The sequence below is a fragment of the Epinephelus lanceolatus genome, chromosome 6 (genome assembly GCF_041903045.1).
Source record: "Epinephelus lanceolatus isolate andai-2023 chromosome 6, ASM4190304v1, whole genome shotgun sequence".
NCBI lineage: Eukaryota > Metazoa > Chordata > Actinopteri > Perciformes > Serranidae > Epinephelus > Epinephelus lanceolatus.
The window spans coordinates 17,252,500-17,273,126 of record NC_135739.1 but is presented as its reverse complement, the minus strand read 5'-3'; the positions used below and the strand labels follow the sequence as shown (position 1 = coordinate 17,273,126).

Below are 20,627 nucleotides of genomic sequence, written 5' to 3'. Positions count from 1 at the left end.
CGCTTGGCTGGCCTTGCGCAGGGGGTCAAGACAGTTCTGCGGAGTGGGGAGGGAGGCCGAGCCATGCCAAGCCTATGTTTGCAAGGGCACTTCACTCGAAGTGATAAAAGTAGAATAATCCCCTTTAAAGCGTCTTAACGAGGTCAAATCTGTTGGGCTGCAAGGGGGAGGAGTGTGTGTATGTGTGTGTGTGTATGTGTGTGTTTGTGTTGTGGGGATAACGCTGCAGAAATGGGGGTAAGCCTTGGCTTGGTTCGTGAGAGATAATAATCAAAATCTAATTCCTGGCCCAAACAGGATTAGGCTCTCCCTGCGCTCTAAAGCCCCTGTCCAGAGCGGCTGAAGACACAATCCTATTCCTCAGCCTCCTCTCATACACACACATAAACACACACACACTGAGCAGCTAACATAGCAAGGCGCTCTTGGCCCAGACAGAGTTGGCCGAGGTGAGCTTGGATGCGGGCCAGTTAGCCCTGACCCTCTCTCAGATCACTGGGCACATACGCTTTAGTCCAAACACTAATCTGGGATATTTAGATGGAATTGTTTGGTTGGAGCTATTCTTAGATGGAGGATGTGATTTTGTTTGGTGCTTGTGTATTAGCAAAAGGCTTAAGCCCTCAGCGTCTGGCTCGGTGAATCATGTCATGATGGATTTTTGCTGAGAGGTTTGCCCACATGTTAAACAAATACCCCACGTGTTGTATTCACCAGAGCCAGACATAGTTATCCCCTTCAGCAGAATGAACGCTACATGTAGACACTTTATTTCAGAGGAAATGAGCCCAGAAAAAAGGGAATATCTTTGGATTGCAGAGTTGTGTTGAATTGCCCCAAATTTATAGCAATAATGCATCACATTTAAACATCACTTTCTGTGCCTGCTCTCAGCACCCTTTTTACATCTTTCTAAACCACACACATGCTGCACTTACATCCAGGCTTTAATTTACCCCTATAATTTCTAATCTTGCCGCCAAACTAAAAAAAAAGGCTAGTGATTACTTTGCTTTCAACAGGCACACTTTCCCTTCTTCTCAGCCTTTGCGTTATCTTTGAATAATAATGTGTTTGTGTCTGAGATGGTCAGAGGAGGTGGACAGCTCAAATGGCATCCATGGGACTGTTGCTATGGAGCAAACAGACAGCCTGGCGTTGAGAAACAGGCCAACTGCTCGTCAGTGTCGATCTTCTGCATTCATTTAAAAGTGGGAGTGAGATAACATCCAGTCATTAGTGAGTGATTACAATGCCAAGGCTCCATCCCTGCCCCCAACTCACACACACACACACATATACCACACGCAAACACACTCCAACTGAGATGTAAACAGTCAGGCAGTGCTCCAGGAAATACAATCCCCACACTGCCGCTACCCTCAGGCAGGATTTATACTGAGGAGGATGTTTTCCAGTGTATCCTGCTGTTATTGTCTGTGTGCATTGTAATTGTGTGTGTGCTCGACTTGTGTGTCCAAAATTCTCTACTGGATATATGTACTGTATTCATGTATTGTTGGTGTGTCTAATCGCTGTAGTGCGGTCCGTGTGTGTGAAGCCGAGCCCCCCCTGTAATCTCCATCCCTTCCCGTCGCCTTTGTCGACTGATCTATGGAGCAGAAACAGCCTTAGCCTGATTCTTATTTAAAATAGACATTATGTTTCACAGTAGATTTCACATGGATTGGACCAGATGATGAGGCCAGGAGGGGTGTATGTGTCTGTGTGTGTGTGTAGGGGGGTGACGATGAGTGGGCTTTGGGTTGGTGGGTGGGGGATGGGGGTGGGGCAGCAATTTCCTGAAACGATGAATCCCATTTATTCGCTGAAGACTGTCTCAATTGCCTCACCAGCGCACAAAGCTTTTTAATGCTTTAATTACGTCTCAAAGGAGCAGGGCAGAATCAAATTAGAGATTGTCCTACATTTAGGTACTGTGTGTGTGTGTGTGTGTGTGTGTGTGTGTGTGTGTGCACTATGCAAATTTTGCATGTGAGAGAGAGTGTGTGTGGGCTGTTGTATCCTTGTGTATGATTCATGGCAGTGAATATTTGTTCCTCTGGCAGCCAAGCATCATACACAGAGGCTTATCACACCCCACACACAGATGCACACACACACCTATTCAATGTTAAGGCTCTCTGTTTTGCTCTAACACACACATATCTTTCTCTGTCACATTCACACTGTCTAGGCTATTGCTCTGTAACACAAACAAAAAAGACACACACACACACGTTAGCCTAGCCTCTCTCTTGCACAAACACATTTTCACTTGCACAGCGTGTAGGCACCTTTTTTGTCACAGCAGATGGCATGTGTCACAATATTACGGCAGTATTTCATTAACATTATGGGCATCCATCTGTTGTGGGCTCTCAGGCCCCCATAGAGCACCTTGTTTTGGTCACTGACAGAGAGAGGGATAATAAACATTGTTAGCTGTGTATACTGCACGGAGCGAGGAGAGCTCTGCAAAGCCTGGTTGTGTAGTGGCTAGAGTATCAGGGCAGCACTGTGAGAATCGTCCTTCAAACTCCTGCACTTTGCCGGACATTTTTATCCAGGATTTAGCCTGCTTTGTGATGACCTTGATTGAGAATGTTAGACTGTACTTAGTACCATGTTTCACATCATTAACAAAGCAAAACAATACCATATGACTGTTCTATAATACTTGTGCTAGCAGTTGTGTGCATTACACACCAGGCAAGATTATCATGGTGGTGTTTTCTCTTAAGACCCAGACACACCAAACTGACGTCAGAGACCTAGCGGTGACAAGAGCCTCCTGCCGCGTCACCTCTCGTCAAGGTGTCTCGGCCAAGTTGCACATGAACACACCAAACTGACTGCCAACAAGCATGTGTGCTCTGTGCCTGCAGGAAAAGACATACCCCTCCATACCATTAGACCGCAGTTGTCTGTAATCGTCATTCAAAAAGAGCAACTGGAGGACCGTCTTAATGCTAGTTAGCCTATTAACAGTACAATCAGTGTTGAAAGAACAGGCCATTATTACTGTGCACCAGTTAGCAGTAACCCAAAATATCACAAAGCGTTTTTTGCTAAAGTGCTCAGTGGCTTAAGAAAAATAATCTTACCTCATGTAACAAGTTTGTTTCGACCTCACTCCCTCTCCACTTCAGCTCTTTGTTTGCATTTCTCACTTTAATTTTTCTTCTCATGAGCTGAGCTGAACAGCTAATCAGAGTGGTTTCATTTGGCAATGGCCTCCACTGTGCAGACACTGATTCAACATTCTTTATCGGCAGAAAAAAGGCCAACTTAAGCTGATGACACCCTGCATCGACGAGGGCGGCAGACACTCACAACAGCCCAACTTTGACTGACGGTTGGCTTGGTGTGTCAGGGTCTTTAGCTGTAGGGGTTCCTTGTTTTATAATGTCTTTTTCAATAACAAAACTTTGACTTAAATCATCTCAATTCCATTTGTGTCCTGTGAAGCAGGGTCATGAGCTAGCATGTACGTAGGGCTGTTGAGATAACTGCAATACCATGGTATTGACAAGCCAACCGCAGGGGATGGCAAGCAACAGCCACAACTTATGTATTCAAGTTCTTTTTTCTTTTTTTGATGGAAGTGCCAGGAATTTATCCTAAGCTACAAATGCCAACAGCCTGACGAGGCAGCGAGCGTCTACTTTGCACTGAGCAGAGTTGACAAATATTCAGCTTTTGGTTACGACTCTGCGGCCGTTTTTCACTTCACCTTTTACACCACCGTCAGAGCAGAATACCACAAAGACCAACTGTCACATTGCTAAACAACAATGGAGGAGAAATTAATAGCTTCAGCACTTCCCTTCATCCAGAGCAATTACCACAGACTGTAAAAATAATGGAAGTAGCTACTGTGACATCATTCATTGGTTCATGGACGCACATTTGTAGCCTTGAGTAGGGCATTACGGCTGTCAGAATTTTGGCTTTTTGGAGTCAGAAGTGACCATATTTGGGTGAGAGGCTGGAGCTGTGAAGGAGTGAGGGGTGGATCTGACTGAGAAGATGAGGAACCATCAGCAGACAACTTGTTACACAAAGCGGCCCATCTTTAATTATGTGTAACTTTTACCTTAATAAAATGTGAACGGTATAAAGACCTTAATCGTTATTTGTACCAGGCTGTAAACACATTTACTTCTGCTATGAAGATGGGCATTTTAACATGGGGGTCTATGGGTATTGACTGGCTTTGAGAGCCAGCCTTAAGTAGCTGTTCACAGAACTGCAGTTTTTCGGCACTTTGTGTTGGCTTCGCTTTTCAGCCTCAGAGGTTGCCACTTGGAAAGTACACTACCTTGTGCCAATGGTTTTAATTCTGTGGATGTAACGAATCATAGCAACCAAACATAACCAAAGCGTCTCAACTGATGAAAACGTTTCATCCCTTATTGCACCACATTGTCTCTCTGTGTTCTGCATTTAACAAAGAATCAGTATTTTATTTGATATAAAACTCTCGTCTTTGCTATTTAAAAAGCAACTGTATACCTAATAATAGCCCAACAATTAAACTAATTTATAAAGCACTAAAATCAGGATATATGAAGTAATCTACAAAACAACAAAAAATGTTGGTAATACCAAATATCAAATACCACGCTGTTGAACCACCCTTAAATCACCGCAGCAGCCCTACGTGTACATAAACCTCACCTCCAGCCAAGCTTTCAAATTATTGCCAGCCATCAGCCAAATAAGGCCACATCTAAGCTGCTGTTAGTAAACACATCCTTCTCGCTGTGGAGTTTTAATCTATGTTGGAAATCTGTGAAACATTTCAAGAAGAAGGTGAAGTGTGACAGTTATCTTGTTGCTCCAGGCAACCAGATGTTGACCTCCACCAACTATTTTCTTTAGTCTGGTTGCCACTTTTGGCATCTATTACACCTACATTTAAACCTGCCCTGTAACCATTTGATTACATATGTTTGACTATATACACATGTACTATCACTGCTCCAGTTATACATAATTTTATAACCATTCTGACACCTTAGGCAAACAAAAGCTGATGGCCCAATAGCCAGTTGTAAAACTTATTGTCGGGCCCTGCGTCATGTTACAGTTTCTACATAAATGACTGTTCCCAGCTGTAATGATGTCTATAAAGATCATAACAAGCTGTGATAAAGAGTTGTTCTTCAGGAGTTCACACTGTCGTCATATCAGTGATAAGATCCCCAGAAAGCACAGCCATCACTGCAGCAAGTTTACAGATTCTTCTGACTGATATTTGATGGGTTTAATTCCTTTTAGCCATGCTGGCAGCATGCCTCAGGGGATGGCAATGTCGGTCGGTCCACCACTTTGGCCCAAATTAAATTTAAAAGTTCCTGCTCTCCTTTTCTTGCTTCCTTTTCCCATGTCTTCCTCCGTCTGTCTTCTCTGTCTCTCCTGTTATTCCCCTGCGGAACAGGATGCCCTACCTGGGGCTGTTGACTGAGAGAAACTTTGGTATTTTAAACGTTTGCATACTGCGCTGCACAGAGAGGAAATCGGATCTAGGGCAACAGCTCTACCCTCGGGCACAGGGGGTAACCTGTAGGCAGACACACAAACACACACATGCACACACACAGTGTTCAGAAAGCAGCGCAGGGAAGAGTTATTGCAGTGTGAGTTACATGGCTGCCTGTAGCTAAGTGCCTCGTGTTGACACAGGCTCTGTGTGGCACAGACCCATATAGCCAAGCTGTTGTTTGCTGAGTTTGGACCATGCCATACTGGCCGGAGAGATAATGGAAAAGGTTATTCTGCTTTACAGTCTGAGCCTCCGTCTCCGAGCAGCAGCTTGGTTTGTGTGGATTGGGGGTTTCTGTGTGTGGCGACAGCATGATAATGTCAGCACTTCTCATGACATTTGAAAGTGTAATGGCTGAGGTCACTGTGCTTGTCACTGTTTTGTGGGACTGTGTAGGTTTTTTTTGGAATGACCTCCTAACTGCCTGTCTTTTTCTTCCAAACCTAGAGCTTCTTTTTACGTAATCTAAAACATTAATTTAGTGTCCAACCCCCTATAATACCATGACCATGTATATGTTTACCCCGGGAGGCTTAGTAAGAATTCATCCCCAACTCTTTACCATGTTAGAGCTAAGCACTGCTGACTGAGCCACAAAGCAAAAAATAATTCAGCCTTTGAAGCAAGCAGGTTCATTCCTACAACCTGAAGCAATCCTGTTGCTTAGCATATTCTCTGGCCATGGCTCTGTGAATGCGAAGCGGCCTATTTGTAGTTAAAAATGAAGCTGAGCGACATGCCGTGGGGGGGCAGGGTACAAAGCGACAGGTCATTCCTAACAGCGGCGGGCTAGCTTCCCGTAAGTGCTGCAATCAGATTTCTGATGGTTTTTTTATGCCTGCTCAATCGTAGTGGGAAAATGTCGATTTTTTTTTCTTTCCCCACCTGACCCATTATGCAGCCTGCTGAGAAATAATGAGATTTTGTCCCTATTTGGGTTTGATGCTTGCTGTGCTCTAACACACAACCTGGCCGTCCACCGCTGCCTGGGGAATGTAGTGTGGACAGAATTACAATAAGGGCTAATAGCAACATCCAGGCTAGGTGAAGGAGCGGTGATGTAGCTTGCGGTGTGAGGCCCATACAAAGTCTTTTTGACATGACATGGGTGTCATTTTGGTGCAGTTTTATCCAATGTGCCTTTAAGTAAACATCCATAGTGATTGTTTTCATTATTGATCAGTCTCCAATCTGTTTTCTTGATTAACAGTAATCAATAAAATATCAGGAACTTGTGAAAAGTGCTCACCACAATTTCCCACAGACTGAAGTAATGTCTTCAGATGTGTTGTTTTGTCCAACCAGAATTCCAAAATCTAAAGATATTCATTTTACTACAGTATAAAACTTGAGAAAGGCAGCAGATCCTTACATTGGAGAGGCTGGAAAGGGCAAATATTTACAATTTTTGCTTGAAAAATGACTCAAACAATATCAAAACCATTGTATATTAACATAATAGTTTGTCCGCAGTCTAACAGATTAACCGACTAATTGTTTACTTTATTGCAGTTTTCAAGTAATCTGTACAAAAGGAAAACAGCACATGAGCAAACAGTAATAGATAGAACAAGTAGGTGAGGTATAATAAGACATAAATAACTGAAAACAAGCCAATGGTAAGTAATAATCAATAATCAATAATCCGACTAAGTATTTAATCTCTATATCAATTAGGGGTGGGAATCACCAGAAGACCCAAGATACGATATTATCATGATACTTAAGTCATGATACAATATTATTGCGATTTTAAATATATTGTGATATGCTGAGTGTTGTGATAAAATGTATTGCGATATATTACCTTGTTTTTAACTGTAAATTATGTCTCTAAAGCAAATGTTTGTCAACATCTGTTTGCTCTAATAAGTAATAAGAGCGCTATAATAGGTTTTAATCTGTTTATCTCACTTCAGTCATTGTTATTGCAGCAGCAAAATGTATCTGTTGAACTGGAAAAGTAATTGATTATATTATTCTAGTAGGCTACCTAAAGTTAAATTTGTATTTGTTATATTAATAATTTACATATTAAAAAAAAGACTGATGAATCGATATTGCCACACAAAAATATTGTGTTACTATGCTGTATCAATTTTTTTTCCCCCACCCCTAGTATCAACCCCCTTGATTGTTTTTGCAGTTTGCTCCATTACACTTTAGGGCTGCAACTAACAACAGCTAACAATTATTTTCATTATCGACTAATCTGCTGCTTACTTTTGTTAGTAATTAATACATATTTTAGTCTATAACACTTGAATTTGAAAAATGCTCATCACAATTTCCCAGAACCCAAAGTGACGTCTTCAGTTTGCTTCTTTTGTCCAACCAACAGTCCAAAACCCAAAGACTCTTCATTCACTGTAATAAATGACAAAGAAAAGCAGCAAATTTTCACATTTAAGAAGCTTCAACCAGCAAATGTTTGACATTTGTGCTATTAAAAAATGACAGAAATGATTAATTCATTATCAGAATAATTTGCGGTGTTCTTTCGATCGACTAATCATTTAATCGACTTGTCGTTTCAGCTCTATTACACACGTTATGTTTCTGTAATTTTACTTCTTTAATCTGTTTGGCTTGGCTGCTGTTTGTATCCCCATTTCTGTGATACATTGTTATAACCACCCTTGTTATGACGTGGTTACACATCTCTTATCCAGTTACTATAAGTACTCAAAGAGAACCATGATCTTTGTGTGCATCGTTTCTTTTACTACAGTGGTTCAATAGTTCAAGGTCCACGCAATTAAATACTTGGCGTCATACTTGTGTTTGCACATGTCATCAAGCTAGTTTGCTGTCTTTGTCAAATAGCTGTCAGTTATTCATTCACTCCACAGCAGGACAGGAAACAGCACTTCAAAATAAAAGCTCTGTGCCGGAAATTCAATGTACTTAAAAATAAGGTGTGTTTTTTTACCAACTTGACGTGTTCATGAGTCACTTGTGGTCCATTCAGAATGGACCTGCGACCTACTTTTGGACCATGACCCACCAGTTGGGAACCACTGTTTTGATATATCTTTACTTTGTTCTACTTGCGTAAATGTTGTAAGGTATCTTAACTTTTAAGGTATTTGATTCACCAAATTAGCCACAAACAAACATTCTGGTTTAGTCTTTTTCAAACTGTAAAATATTTCACTTGACTTACATCATAACTACAGTATATTGCTACCACAATTACATTTATTCGTATAGTGATAGAACATGTTACCCCTACTCCACTTATGCTTTACGACATGTGCACAAGCACTGCTATGAGTGTGTGTGATGCCATGGTGTTTTAAAGAGAAGGTTGACGCCAGTGGGGGAATTTAAGAGAGTTTTAATTTGGAGCTATATTTTTCCAACACCTCAAAGGTCTCAACATGGTCTCCACCAAATTCCCTATAATAATATTTATAAAAGTGTGTTACAATCATTATTTATACTCCCAAGATTTACTCAAGCTTGACCGGGTAGGTTTATGTATTGTCACCCAAACTGAACATTGGAATAACAGTAAGGAATGTTGGGATAATAACACATGTTGGATTATAACCTTGACTTTCTCACGTGTCGTCAATCAGCAGGCTGTTATGGCTCACAACATATGCTTTTGTTCGTAATGGTCTCGGGTAATAACTCTTAAAGTTGCTTCTGCTCTGTAAAGATGCTGCTGGAGCCAGACCAAGGACAGGCAGAGTATGGGTTCTGCCTATAGAAGGTTAAATAGGGGTGTGTCGATATCCATTTATGGCTAATTGTGTCTGTGTGTGGGTTCGGCTCGTGTGCATGTGCAGTGATTGATATATAACAGAGCAGTGTAAGCGCAGGGGTTTAAACATTTGGCAGAAACAATGGGTATACATGTTTCTGCTTTTATCCATGCACAGTTTTAGTCTTGATTCTACACAGGGTTTTTATGCACTTGGCCCCATGTGTGTGGAAACATACTTGGCAACCAGTGTCTTCGTAATGTTGTACCCGTTGGTTTGCGTCAAATTGAAAACTGCTTGATTTCATGTTCATGTTTTTAATTATTTCTCTCACTCCGCTCTCTTTTTCATCTTTCTTACTCTTTTCACTCATTCTTTTTTTTAACTTTTCCCTCTCGTGTGTTTTTCTCCTTGGCAGGCTTCATCGCAGCAGCTGAAATTCACAACCTCTGACTCCTGTGACAGGATCAAGGATGAGTTCCAGTTCCTTCAAGCACAATACCACAGGTGCAGACAGAAACACTTTCATGCACACAGACACGCGAACACACACAATTATAAAGGAGAAGCGGTTACATACCACAGCCTGATGAGTGCAGCTCTTTTTCAGAGGGAGCATATCTCCAGGCTATACATGGATCACTTAGTGTTTTGCTTTATTGAACATATTTTTGTAACAGTAGCCACAATGTTAAACTGCAGAACTGAGCTGCATTACGGCTGCCATGCCTAGGCCAGAAATTGGGTTTTAATAAGTAAGTGTATGGCGTTAATCAACACTTCATTTCACATAATGTCACATACACTTGGGAACTAGCCAGGTTTTTATTTTACAGGTCTTTCATGGGAGGTTCCCTTGAAAGAAATATAGATTTTGACACTAATTATAGGTAAAATAAAGATGGTGTTCACTTGGTACACTTCCAGTTGATACTGTAAGATACTGTAATTTTGCACAACAAATCTACAGTAGGGGTGTCAAACTCATTTTAGTTAATGGGCACCATACAGCCCAGTTTGATCTTAGATGGGCCCGACCAATGAAATCATCGCACAATAAACCTATAAGTAACATCAGCCCCAATATTTTCCCTTTTTTATGTGAAGAACTACAAGTACATTCTGTAGACGTTCATCCTTTTACAAAAGAGATGCACAGCCTGAGATGTCTTAAGAAAAATAGATGTATTTTCAACAGTATGTCTCAGTTTTTCCACATTCAGTCAGTCTACTTCTCACTCAGTACGTTTACATGACACTTGAAAAAAAAAAACAATTATTGCCTTAATCGGACTATAACTGTACGACTGAAGTGCACGTAAACGCGTTACTCCAACTAATATCGGAGTTCTCCAACTCCAATTAAGACACCCAGATAATGCGATGGGAATTCGATTTTCTCCGGCATGTATACGCCTTAATCGGAGTTAAACTAGACAATGCAGGTGCGCATGCTCCACACCCCCCACGCTGGCATATGACCCCAGAACAGACAAGACATGCTATTGTTGTAGTCCTCCAACAGCATACAGCGTTGTTGTCTGCCTCTCGAAATCACCATGACCACGAGGGATAGCATGCACCTTATCTGCACAATCAGTAACGCGTACATTATGTACTAGATGAACAAAGCTGTACGATTATCCATCTTGCTCTTGTTTGAAAATGCCGGTCTGCCGCCTGACTCCAGTTGTTTATTATTAAGTGACGTAATAGGTCAACTGGAAAGGGGGCCGTATTAACCCCCTGAAACGACACATATCGCCACCTAGTGTTGGGGAGGAGGACACATTCCTGTCAGTAATTCAATTTTCTCAGTTGCATGTAAACTGGGACAAGGACAGAAGTCCGATTAGATGCCAAAATCAAATTTTGAGCATAGCTCGATTAAGCTAAAATGTACTGACTGTCATTACGAGCCTGGGCTCACTCCAAAGTCATCGAAATGGTGCTTGGGCAGTGATAAGTATCGTCAGAAACCAACGAAAAAATGTGTCCTTTAATGTCTGCATGATACACGTCTGGTAAAGTCTAATGGCGCCCGGCGGCGTCAGGGGGAAAGGTGGCGGGACAAGGACGAAAGTCCGAGTGGAGCACTTGGGAGGGATGGTGGATGGGTCCAACAAACATTGACCTTCACCCGAGAGAGAGTTGTTGGCATCTCATAACATTTTAAAGCCAAACACTGTTCTTTTTCCCTAAACCTAACCACGTGCTTTTGTTGCTTAAACCCAACCATGTTTGTTTGTTGTTGAAGGAAAAAAAACGTCAATTTGCGTTGTTGTATCAACGTAGTGCATTTATTTCCTGTGAAAATGGAAGTGTATCTTGAAAGAAGACAATGCATGTAACAGACAGAACTTGACAGAGTGTCCCAGAACTTCAACAACCAATCCACCTGGGTGGATGTGGATAGTCCATGACGAAAACATCAATATGTGACAAGGTCGTAGTGAGAATGTGTTGTCATTATATGTGCGTTTATCCATACATTTCATGATACAGGTGTGATACAATCTGATACAGATTCTCTGATTCCGCTGAAGCTGCTGATTGACAATATTTTGCACAGTATTCAATATCTTTAAACATGGTCACAATAGGTATTCATTGTTACATTAGAACTGTACTCAGGTCAGGGTGGAAAAGCCTCTGAAGCAGAATTTTACATCAAATAGGCAGCACATTGTTTAACTTGCTCCTGAAACCTGTCTAGTCTTCTATTGGGCTGGATTGGACCCTTTGCGGGCTGGTTCTGGCCCACGGGCCGCATGTTTGACACCCCTGGTCTACAGGCAAGCACAACATTCAACATGTATGAGGAATGAATACATATTGACTTCAGTTTAAATGGAGCAGTTCTTTCAAGGAAATTCCTCTTAATGTCACTAGTTCCCTTTATAACCCAAAGGAACTGAAAAACTAAAATGAGAACTGAATCTCTATTTGGCCAGTTTGTATCCCACATTTTGTAATTTCCTCTCAAATAAAATTTTAAGAAATTAATTTGGAATTCATAGGAAATAAAAGTCATAAAATAAAGCTTTGCAGAAAAATGTAGCTTGAGGGATGCCTCAGCAGTCAGTTGTGATAAAATAAAGACATCTGCCTTTGTTCCACTATTCCTCAACCCTACCACACTGCACACTGAGGCAACATCCTTTATTGACTCATACCTAAATCAATCTCGTTTACCCTCGGCCATTGATCTCCCTTTACTGCTTAAATACCGCTACAGTGCCAGAAGTCTGAGGCACTTCCAAAGTGCCTGGTTCGACCTCAACTGATCTGTTTGATAGCAGTTATAAAGAGGGGGGACGCCACGGGGTCTGCATCTCAGTGAGAGATCCTCTCTTTGTGAGAGTGGAGTCTTTGAAGCCCGCCTTCCTTCCTGAGGAGGTTGGTTTGTTCTTCTGTACCTGTTCTCCCAGAACCTTCCAGAGGCTTGCCTCTGCCGGTTACAGAGACAGGCGAAGGCAGATGAAAGCCTGGCAAATTGTGTGCAAAATCCCTGCTCTGGTCTGATCGCTCTTGTTTGCGGAGGATTCTGAAGCAGCAATAACACCCGGCGCGTCTTTTTCCTCGCCTTCGGTTTTTGTAATTCCCACAACGGTGAGCAGCACCGTTTAACCCTCTTCAGAGAGCCAGGGCGCAGTTGAAAGAATACCTTTTTTGTCTGAGCATACAGAACATGCATACAGTGCCTATTGACTCAGGAGGGGGGCTGGGATGGGGTGGGGGGCTTGGGAGCCACAGCCGAGGCTTTGTAGCGCTTTGCTGCTGTGCTGTGCTTGTCTGGTGCCGAAGCCTTTAAAAGGCAAATGCACCGCAGGCGTTCCCCCGGGTATAGTAGCAAGCATTGTAGCTGTCGCTGTCTTCCTCTTCCCACCCTCCTCCTCTTCTACCACCTCTCCTCCCCTCCCCTCGTTCACATGCATAAATAGATCAGGGAATACATAAATCAAAATAAAGATGACAGCAGGAGCGATTTAGAGACGGAAGAATCGGCAATAAAACTCCATCAAAGTGTCGTTTGAGAGCAGCGGTGCAGGCCCGGGGGCTGCTGCGCACCAATCAGAGGAGGCACAAAGCCAATCCCAGGTAGGCTGGCAGCGGGGAGGCCTGTTGTCATGACAACCCACCACACAGCCTACGCATGTACACAGGGATAGCAGGAAGGGTTTTATGTAGGAGGGAAGGGGAGCATTTTGGATAAGTGGAGGTTGCTCATACACACAGAATAAAACTGCCCATCACCCCCAACAAAGAAGCACACCCACCCCCCCAGGGCTGTCAATCAGGTTGGATATTCTGTTGCGTGCCGTGGTGTAAGCAGCTATGATCATCCTGTAAAGTGGACTGATTGTGTTCCCATACAGCAAAACTCATCCTCACCTTGATTATGTGATGGGCGTCAGGGCCTCGTCCAAGCTCCTTCCACCTGCACATCTTCACCATACTAGTTCAGTACTGGCCGCATGTGTTTTCTGTTCCTTTCTTGTGTTATTGAAAGCTGATCCATATCTATAGATCATTTTAGGGCCAGCGTCAAAACGACGTGAGTTTGTTAGCTGGAGGCAAAACACGACTTGCCACCACAGGGCTGTAGGCTACATAGGAGTCTTAAAATGTTGTTTTGTTGTGTTACTGGCAGCCAGAATAGAAGGAGTCATGGCCGTCAACAAAAACGAAGACAGCTATGGTTAAATGTGATAATACTAAAGGACTGGACGGAGGTGATCATCAGAAATGCTTCATATCAGGTTAGGTAAAAAGTATTTCCTTTTGTAGGGTTAGGGTTAGGGTTAACACTCGTGGTCCCGGAGAGTAAGTGACCTGCCATGGTGCGTTTGTAAATTCAGTCTGACGCTGTGCAGTAAAAGGAGAACCCTGTTGGTCAAAACGGAGAGCTCTATTTCTATATGAACTAACGAATGGTTAAGTTAATCACACAGTCACTCCGCCTGGCGCTCTGCTACTCCGTTTCGTCAAACAGAATGTCTAGAGTTTGTTCTGCCACTCCAGTGCGGTGCTCCGGATAACTGAATGGTACATTTAGACAGCACCTCTGAGTTTCTGAACAGTCCAGTTTGTGCTAGAGTCCGCTCCACCACTCAGAATAAATATTTCTCAATGCACCACTTGCATCATCTACCTCCATTGTCTAAAACAAGCCAACAGAACTTGCTAGGTAGCTAGCTAATGTCTGTGGAGAATTGCTTTGCCTCCAGCTAAGACCCGCCCACCAAAAAAACATCATACTGTTTACTAACAGTAAAAGGGTGTGTAGTTATAGATATCTACAGTAAATCCTTGTTATATTTAAAAGGCAGTTAACCTTCAGAATCAAGCCCCAGTGACTGAGTGAGCAATCTTTAAGTGCTTTACTGTTTCTTCAGATCTTTTATGCAAATATGCATTAGGTGTTTGTTTGGAAACATTCTCATACCTTCAGGGTTTCAGCAGCAACAAGAACAGTTTGATGGAATTTAACAGAGAAAAACAGACATTTTGCATCAGCTGTGAAATCATCACCTCGTATATACCCAACGGAGTGTAATATGTAAATGTCACAATACTTGTTACACTGCTTTATTGCCAGGTTATCGCTGGAAAATGCTGTGCAAAAATATCACAGCGCTAATATCTTAAAAACAATGATGTCACCACTTCTTAAAAAAAAAGTATTTGGTGTATTACTGTTAATAAGCAGGATAATTACAGCATGATTTTAGATTGTTAAAACTTAACTTTAATGTGCTGCAATTAAAGATAATTTCAAATAAGGATAATTGCACATGAGGCCATTGCTTGTCCTCATTCAATTTCAGAAGGGATAAAAACAACTCCTGGGACTTCTGAAGGTAACTGATCACAGCGAATGAGATACTGACAAGTTGCTTTTTGCAAAACTCACAACACATTAGGAAGCTGATAATAGGCTATCAACTTTTACATTTGGAAAGAGGGTCTGTGTATGGAGTGCACTGAATAATGATAGTTTTTGGCAGCAACATGAAAGCAGACAAACTGATTCTGGGTCATTACAGGATTTCTGTCTGCTCTTTCTTTGAATAAATATGTCAAGTGTACACAAGCACAGAGAGAGAGAGAGGGGAAAAAACACACGACTTGTCGACTCCTCCCGGGGGGTGTCGACTTGTGCCACTGACGTCGACACGTCGCCAAATCTGTTAATGCCCTAGTGAGAATCGATATTGTGTATCGATACTGTGGAAATGAGTACTGAAACTGTTTCAAATTAGGGCTTGGTTAAAATAATCGATTCATCAGATTCAAATTGATCTTCATTTGAATGACCCGATATCGATTCATAAAATCCAAGATCGGTCTTGTAATATGCGTTTTTCCCACAGATGTGTGAAGCTTTAACTCTGTTAATCTCAACGGTAGTAAACGGGCCAACGGCGCAAAATTATTAATGACCGTCGTCGTTCTTTCTAAACTTCACTCAGTATTGTGATGTCAGGAATATGATTTGTTATATTGACATTTTAGATCTGTCTCCAGTGAGATATTGAGTTTATATTGTGACTTTGCTGTTTTAATATTAATGTCGCTGCTCTAGAAACAACATTTAGTCATAAAATATTCAGTTTTAATCCTGCTCTGAATTTATTTTTCCTTTTAAAATAATTCCTCGTAAAATGTACAGTATTAGTTCTCTGAGAATCTCCTTCACATACTAGCAAAAATTGCTATTGTAACTGAGATATCACCAATGGAATCGGGACCTTGTGAATCGAAATCAAATCATTTCAGGAAATCAGTGGTGACACCCAGCCCTATTTCAAATTTTCAAGATCAACATGTATCTAAAAACAGATATGTTTGATAACACTATCCACCAGTGTCACGTTCCCATCACTGCTCATCAGAGCTGGAGCTGGTAAATACCCATGACTACTGCAGAGTCATTTGTCCCAGGAACAAATACCGATTGTAACCTTTCCCACGATAGACAAAAGCCAGATGTTATTGTGTGTTGGTGGGATTTTGTTGCCCAGTGAGAAAGGGGTTTTTATGTGTTTGTGTTGTGTTTGCCCACAACATGCCCCCAGTACATGCTGAAAATGGGCTTCAGTCCCTCTGTGGGGATAGAAAATAGATGGATTAATTATTTCAGTCTGCACTTAAGAACAAAAAGGACGAAATAAATACCGATAGATCTAAAACATAAGCACAAGCATGAACTTTTAAATACTAAATAAGATACCTGATTGTATGTTTCAGTTTTATAATGTCCATCATGAACACTGTGCCAAAACTGAGGTTAACTCCAGCTAACACTGCAGCTGTTGTGGTAATTATAGAAGAACCACAATACAGTGTGTATGCGTGAGCTGACATTATTGGCCCCATGTAACACAGTGTTCAGTCTGCCAGTTAAGACTAACAGCGATGAAGATTCAGCCAGCGCTCGCTGTAATCGAGCTGTCATTCCTGCAGACAGCTGAGAAGAACATCCCAGCATAAATATACACACACCATCAAACAGGTTTCAGACTTATCTTAAATCTGAAACTATCCACCGTGTGCCTGCGCATATCTTTATTTGATCTGAGTCTTATCCTGTCCTCACATCGGATGATGCCTTCCGAGACTGGCACGTTGTAACTGGCTGCTTCAGTCAAAAGGCATCGAGGGGGATTTTTTTTTTTCCCTCTGTCTTTTTCATTTGGCGATCAGGGTGACTTGTTGACGCGTCCTCCTTTGTCCTGTCGCCTCGTGTGACATCAGCGCTGACATGATTACAGCTAATGGCTGTCGCAGGGACTGGGTCGCAGGAAACGCTCCCAACACTATATTTAGACTTTTTACTTCACTGCCTCCTCTCTGATTTAGAAAGCAGACATTTTGACTCAACACCATCTCTTGAGTTCAGTTTGACCTCCTCCTGTCAATCGATACCCCGTCGAGCTCGGTGAAAACGCTGCCACCGTGACTTGTAAAGGTGAGGATGAAGGCGGCGGTAATGATGATGATGGAGGCGGTGATGGTGCTAAAGATGTTAATGGTAGCCGAGATGATGAGAATGGAGGTGGTGCTGATGATGATGAAGGTGGGCGGCTGTGATGGGGGTTGAAGTGATGATGAAAGTGATGACAGCGTCGTTGGTGATGATGATGAAGGGGGTAGAAGTCAGCACTTTAGACTGAAGACTGTCTAGCTGACTAACAAGGTCTGACACTCCTCTCCCTCTCTCCCCAGTTTGAAGCTCGAGTGTGACAAGTTGGCCAGTGAGAAGTCAGAGATGCAGCGCCATTATATCATGGTGAGTGAAGCTGTGTGTGTGTCGTGCACCAGACATGATGATTTGTGTATCCTTATGCCGTTTTTGCCTCAGTGTGTTCGACCAATGAAACATCTGATTTCTACATAAAGCTCTTGATGTTTGTTCTTGTGTTTTTACTGTCTCTGCTAATTAATACTCCATCTTAACTTCCACCCTCCCCACTCGTCCTCCACCTTCCCCTCTGCAGCACATTTGTTCTCTGATGTCTCTTTTCTCGCTGCTCATTTTAAAATTTCTCTCTTAAAAGGTAATTCTGGTTTATTACAACTTGGATCTTATTTTAATGGCCTTGGCCATCTGTTTCATGTACTCACAAAAATTGCACACAGTAATAAAATCACTGAGATCTTGGAATGCAGCAATGCAGTTAAACACAAGTCAGACTGAGGGGGATGAAAAAAAGAGCTGTCAGATAAGCATACATGTTTTAAACAATCTAAACTATGGCAGTATGATATACATGTCAGCATCAACATTGAGATGTGCGCATGTGCAGTAGTCGCATCGCAGGGCGTGTAATGTCGCATCAGGAAAAGGCAAATGAACTCAAACACGTCATGCTACGACACAGGAAAACAAGCATGGTTCTCATTTTCAGTGACTAATGTTACCAGCCAAACCCCAGTTTATGTGTGTATGTGATATAGTCTGGCAGCATTTGTTCTGAGAAGTGAGACTCTCCTGGTGTGTGTGTGTTTGTTGAACAGTACCGTAAACGGGCCAGCAAGTACAAGAGACACAGTGAAGCACATGCTCAGCCGAAGCTACAGTGATCAGCAAAAGTGTCTAGATAAGCTCAGGTTCCAGTTTAAAGACTGCAAAAGGGCCGTGTTTTGTGCTTGCGGCACAGAGGAAATAAAGCATCTGTTAAATGCAACATTATTTCAACATCTCCCGACCATTCCTCACTAGAGGTGTAAATTAGGGGTGTTCCATATCATCTCGTTCACGATAATATCGGTATAATTTTTAACTGGTAAAATCACATGAAAAATTCATATTGTGATACGGCAACAACAAGCATGGCTGAAAGCAAAATAATTAGCGACTCCGCAGTGGCTCCAAAAAGAGGAGCAGATTCAGTAGTGTGGAATAAACTGTGGCGTCCTGAATGTATTATGAACAGCCCCGGACTTCTCAGACTCTTTTGGCGAGTTATCGCTCAGAGGGAACTCAGTCAGCGGCTCCTCTGGCAGCAGCACAGCGTCTCTCCCTCTCCTCTCTCACTTTGCGCACACAGGAGTCAGTGTCATCAAGTGATAAAACCTCTTGTAATGTAAACCTACATGATGCTCCCAGCTCTACAAAAAAACTACATACATGTTAATATACCATAGTTACTGTAGCATAACAACCTGTCACAGGTTACCGCGTGATGATTAGATGAGAGATGGCAGAGCATAAAGGTCCAGGTGGGAAAATAAACAACTCAATCATTTAGGATTTTGCTAAAAGAAGGAAATCACCTGTTGATTTATATATATAGACCCCAGGGTATATTTTTTTGTATTTGGGAGCTGTTTAAATGTGTAATTTGCAGTAGGTCCAATTTTGATGTACTAATACTATTGTATACAGAATCTGAATCTCACTCTGTGTTACTGTTGTTAAAGGCGTAACCGGAAGACGATGATGTGGGTCGAGGCTTTCACTTTGCATCAGTGATATTAGACTGTTGATCATTAAATCGATATATAGATCCAGATCGATGGATTTTTCACTCCTATTCCAGACTGTAAAAGCTAGTTACCAGCTACAGGCCAGGCTAAAGCTATTAAAGTTAGCCTAAAGAAACCAGAGGTCTCCCAACTCCATCAGCACAAGGGAGCCACCTTATTTTAGGGTCAGCAACATGTGTTATTAATATGACATGATAGATCTGTGACTTCAGCCTGGATTAATGGAAGAGTATTACTGTATATGAATACAATGTTGTCATAGAGAGTCAACCAGTGCATCAAACGAACTGATTTCACCCTCCTCCCCCCTCCAAATAGTCGTCAGAGAGGTCATTTTTCATCTTTTATTATTATTATCATTATTATTACTATTATTATTATTATTATTATTATTATTATTATTATTTGTATTATTTGTATTGTCTGTGCAGATGCACTCCCCTGCAGAATCACAGCAGAAGAATAATTACATTCAAATAGAGCTAGTCAAGCCTTTTGGTGAATAATGCTGTATTTCTTTATGCCAAAATAAATATCACAGGGAAAAAAATTTGCAGTTTTCGATGTAGTGCAGCCCTAATCCAAAGGATTAACCAATATGGGTTAGAATCTCACTATTAGATTACGAGTTTGTCACAACTCTCAGTTCAAACTGATTATCGGTTCAATCAGTAGGAATGTGAGGACTCTTGCTTCAGTTCACCGTGTGCCAAAGTATTCACTCATGTTTTCATTTCACTGAATTGTAATATAAAACATAACTGGCAGCCGAACAAACTGACCTTGTCACTGTCTGACCGAACAGACAAAGCAGAGAAAAGTATGTGGGAGTGTATGTGAATTATAAAATGAAAGAGCAATTTGCTGACAACCACCTCCGCTGCCTGGAATGTCTCACTTCTTTTGTAAAAAACAGAAGTTTATCAACATATTATGGAGTGAGAGTGCGTCACTGTGCCATTATAACTCCAACAGTGCAGAACATGCTCTATGTACCAAGGAAACCCATTGTCATCTTCAGCCCTGTATGGGGCCACGTCTCGAAATGGAACAGCCTACGGACTGTCTTATTTTCTTTGCTTGATCAGAGCTGAATAAAGGTTTTGTTAAGTGGTGCAGGTTGCAATGTGTCTCGCTAACTTGTTTTCCAGTAATGCTCCACTTTTCTAACAATAGCTCACCGTCATCCTTTGAAACTAGTTATTACATATTTAAAGCTAAATCAGTTGCCTTTATTGAAGATGAGCACTGGTCATTCTAGTTTGTGTCTAAACTGAGACTGTGGCCTCACAACACAGGCACACAGAAACTGTCCACCCTAAATGTCCTAAACTGACATTTGCTTATGTTCAAGTGGCACAGCTCTC

General features: G+C 41.8%; 1 protein-coding gene across 2 annotated transcripts in view; it reads left to right on the top strand.

Moving 5' to 3' along the window:
* Positions 1-20,627, top strand: part of tle5 (TLE family member 5, transcriptional modulator) — a 54,102-nt gene that overhangs the window by 12,277 nt on the left and 21,198 nt on the right. For both annotated transcript variants that reach the window (XM_033621910.2, XM_033621911.2), the window contains exons 2-3: positions 9,683-9,771; positions 17,497-17,560. In XM_033621910.2, the coding sequence (XP_033477801.1) occupies positions 9,683-9,771; positions 17,497-17,560 (153 nt within the window). The remainder of the gene's footprint in view (positions 1-9,682; positions 9,772-17,496; positions 17,561-20,627) is intronic.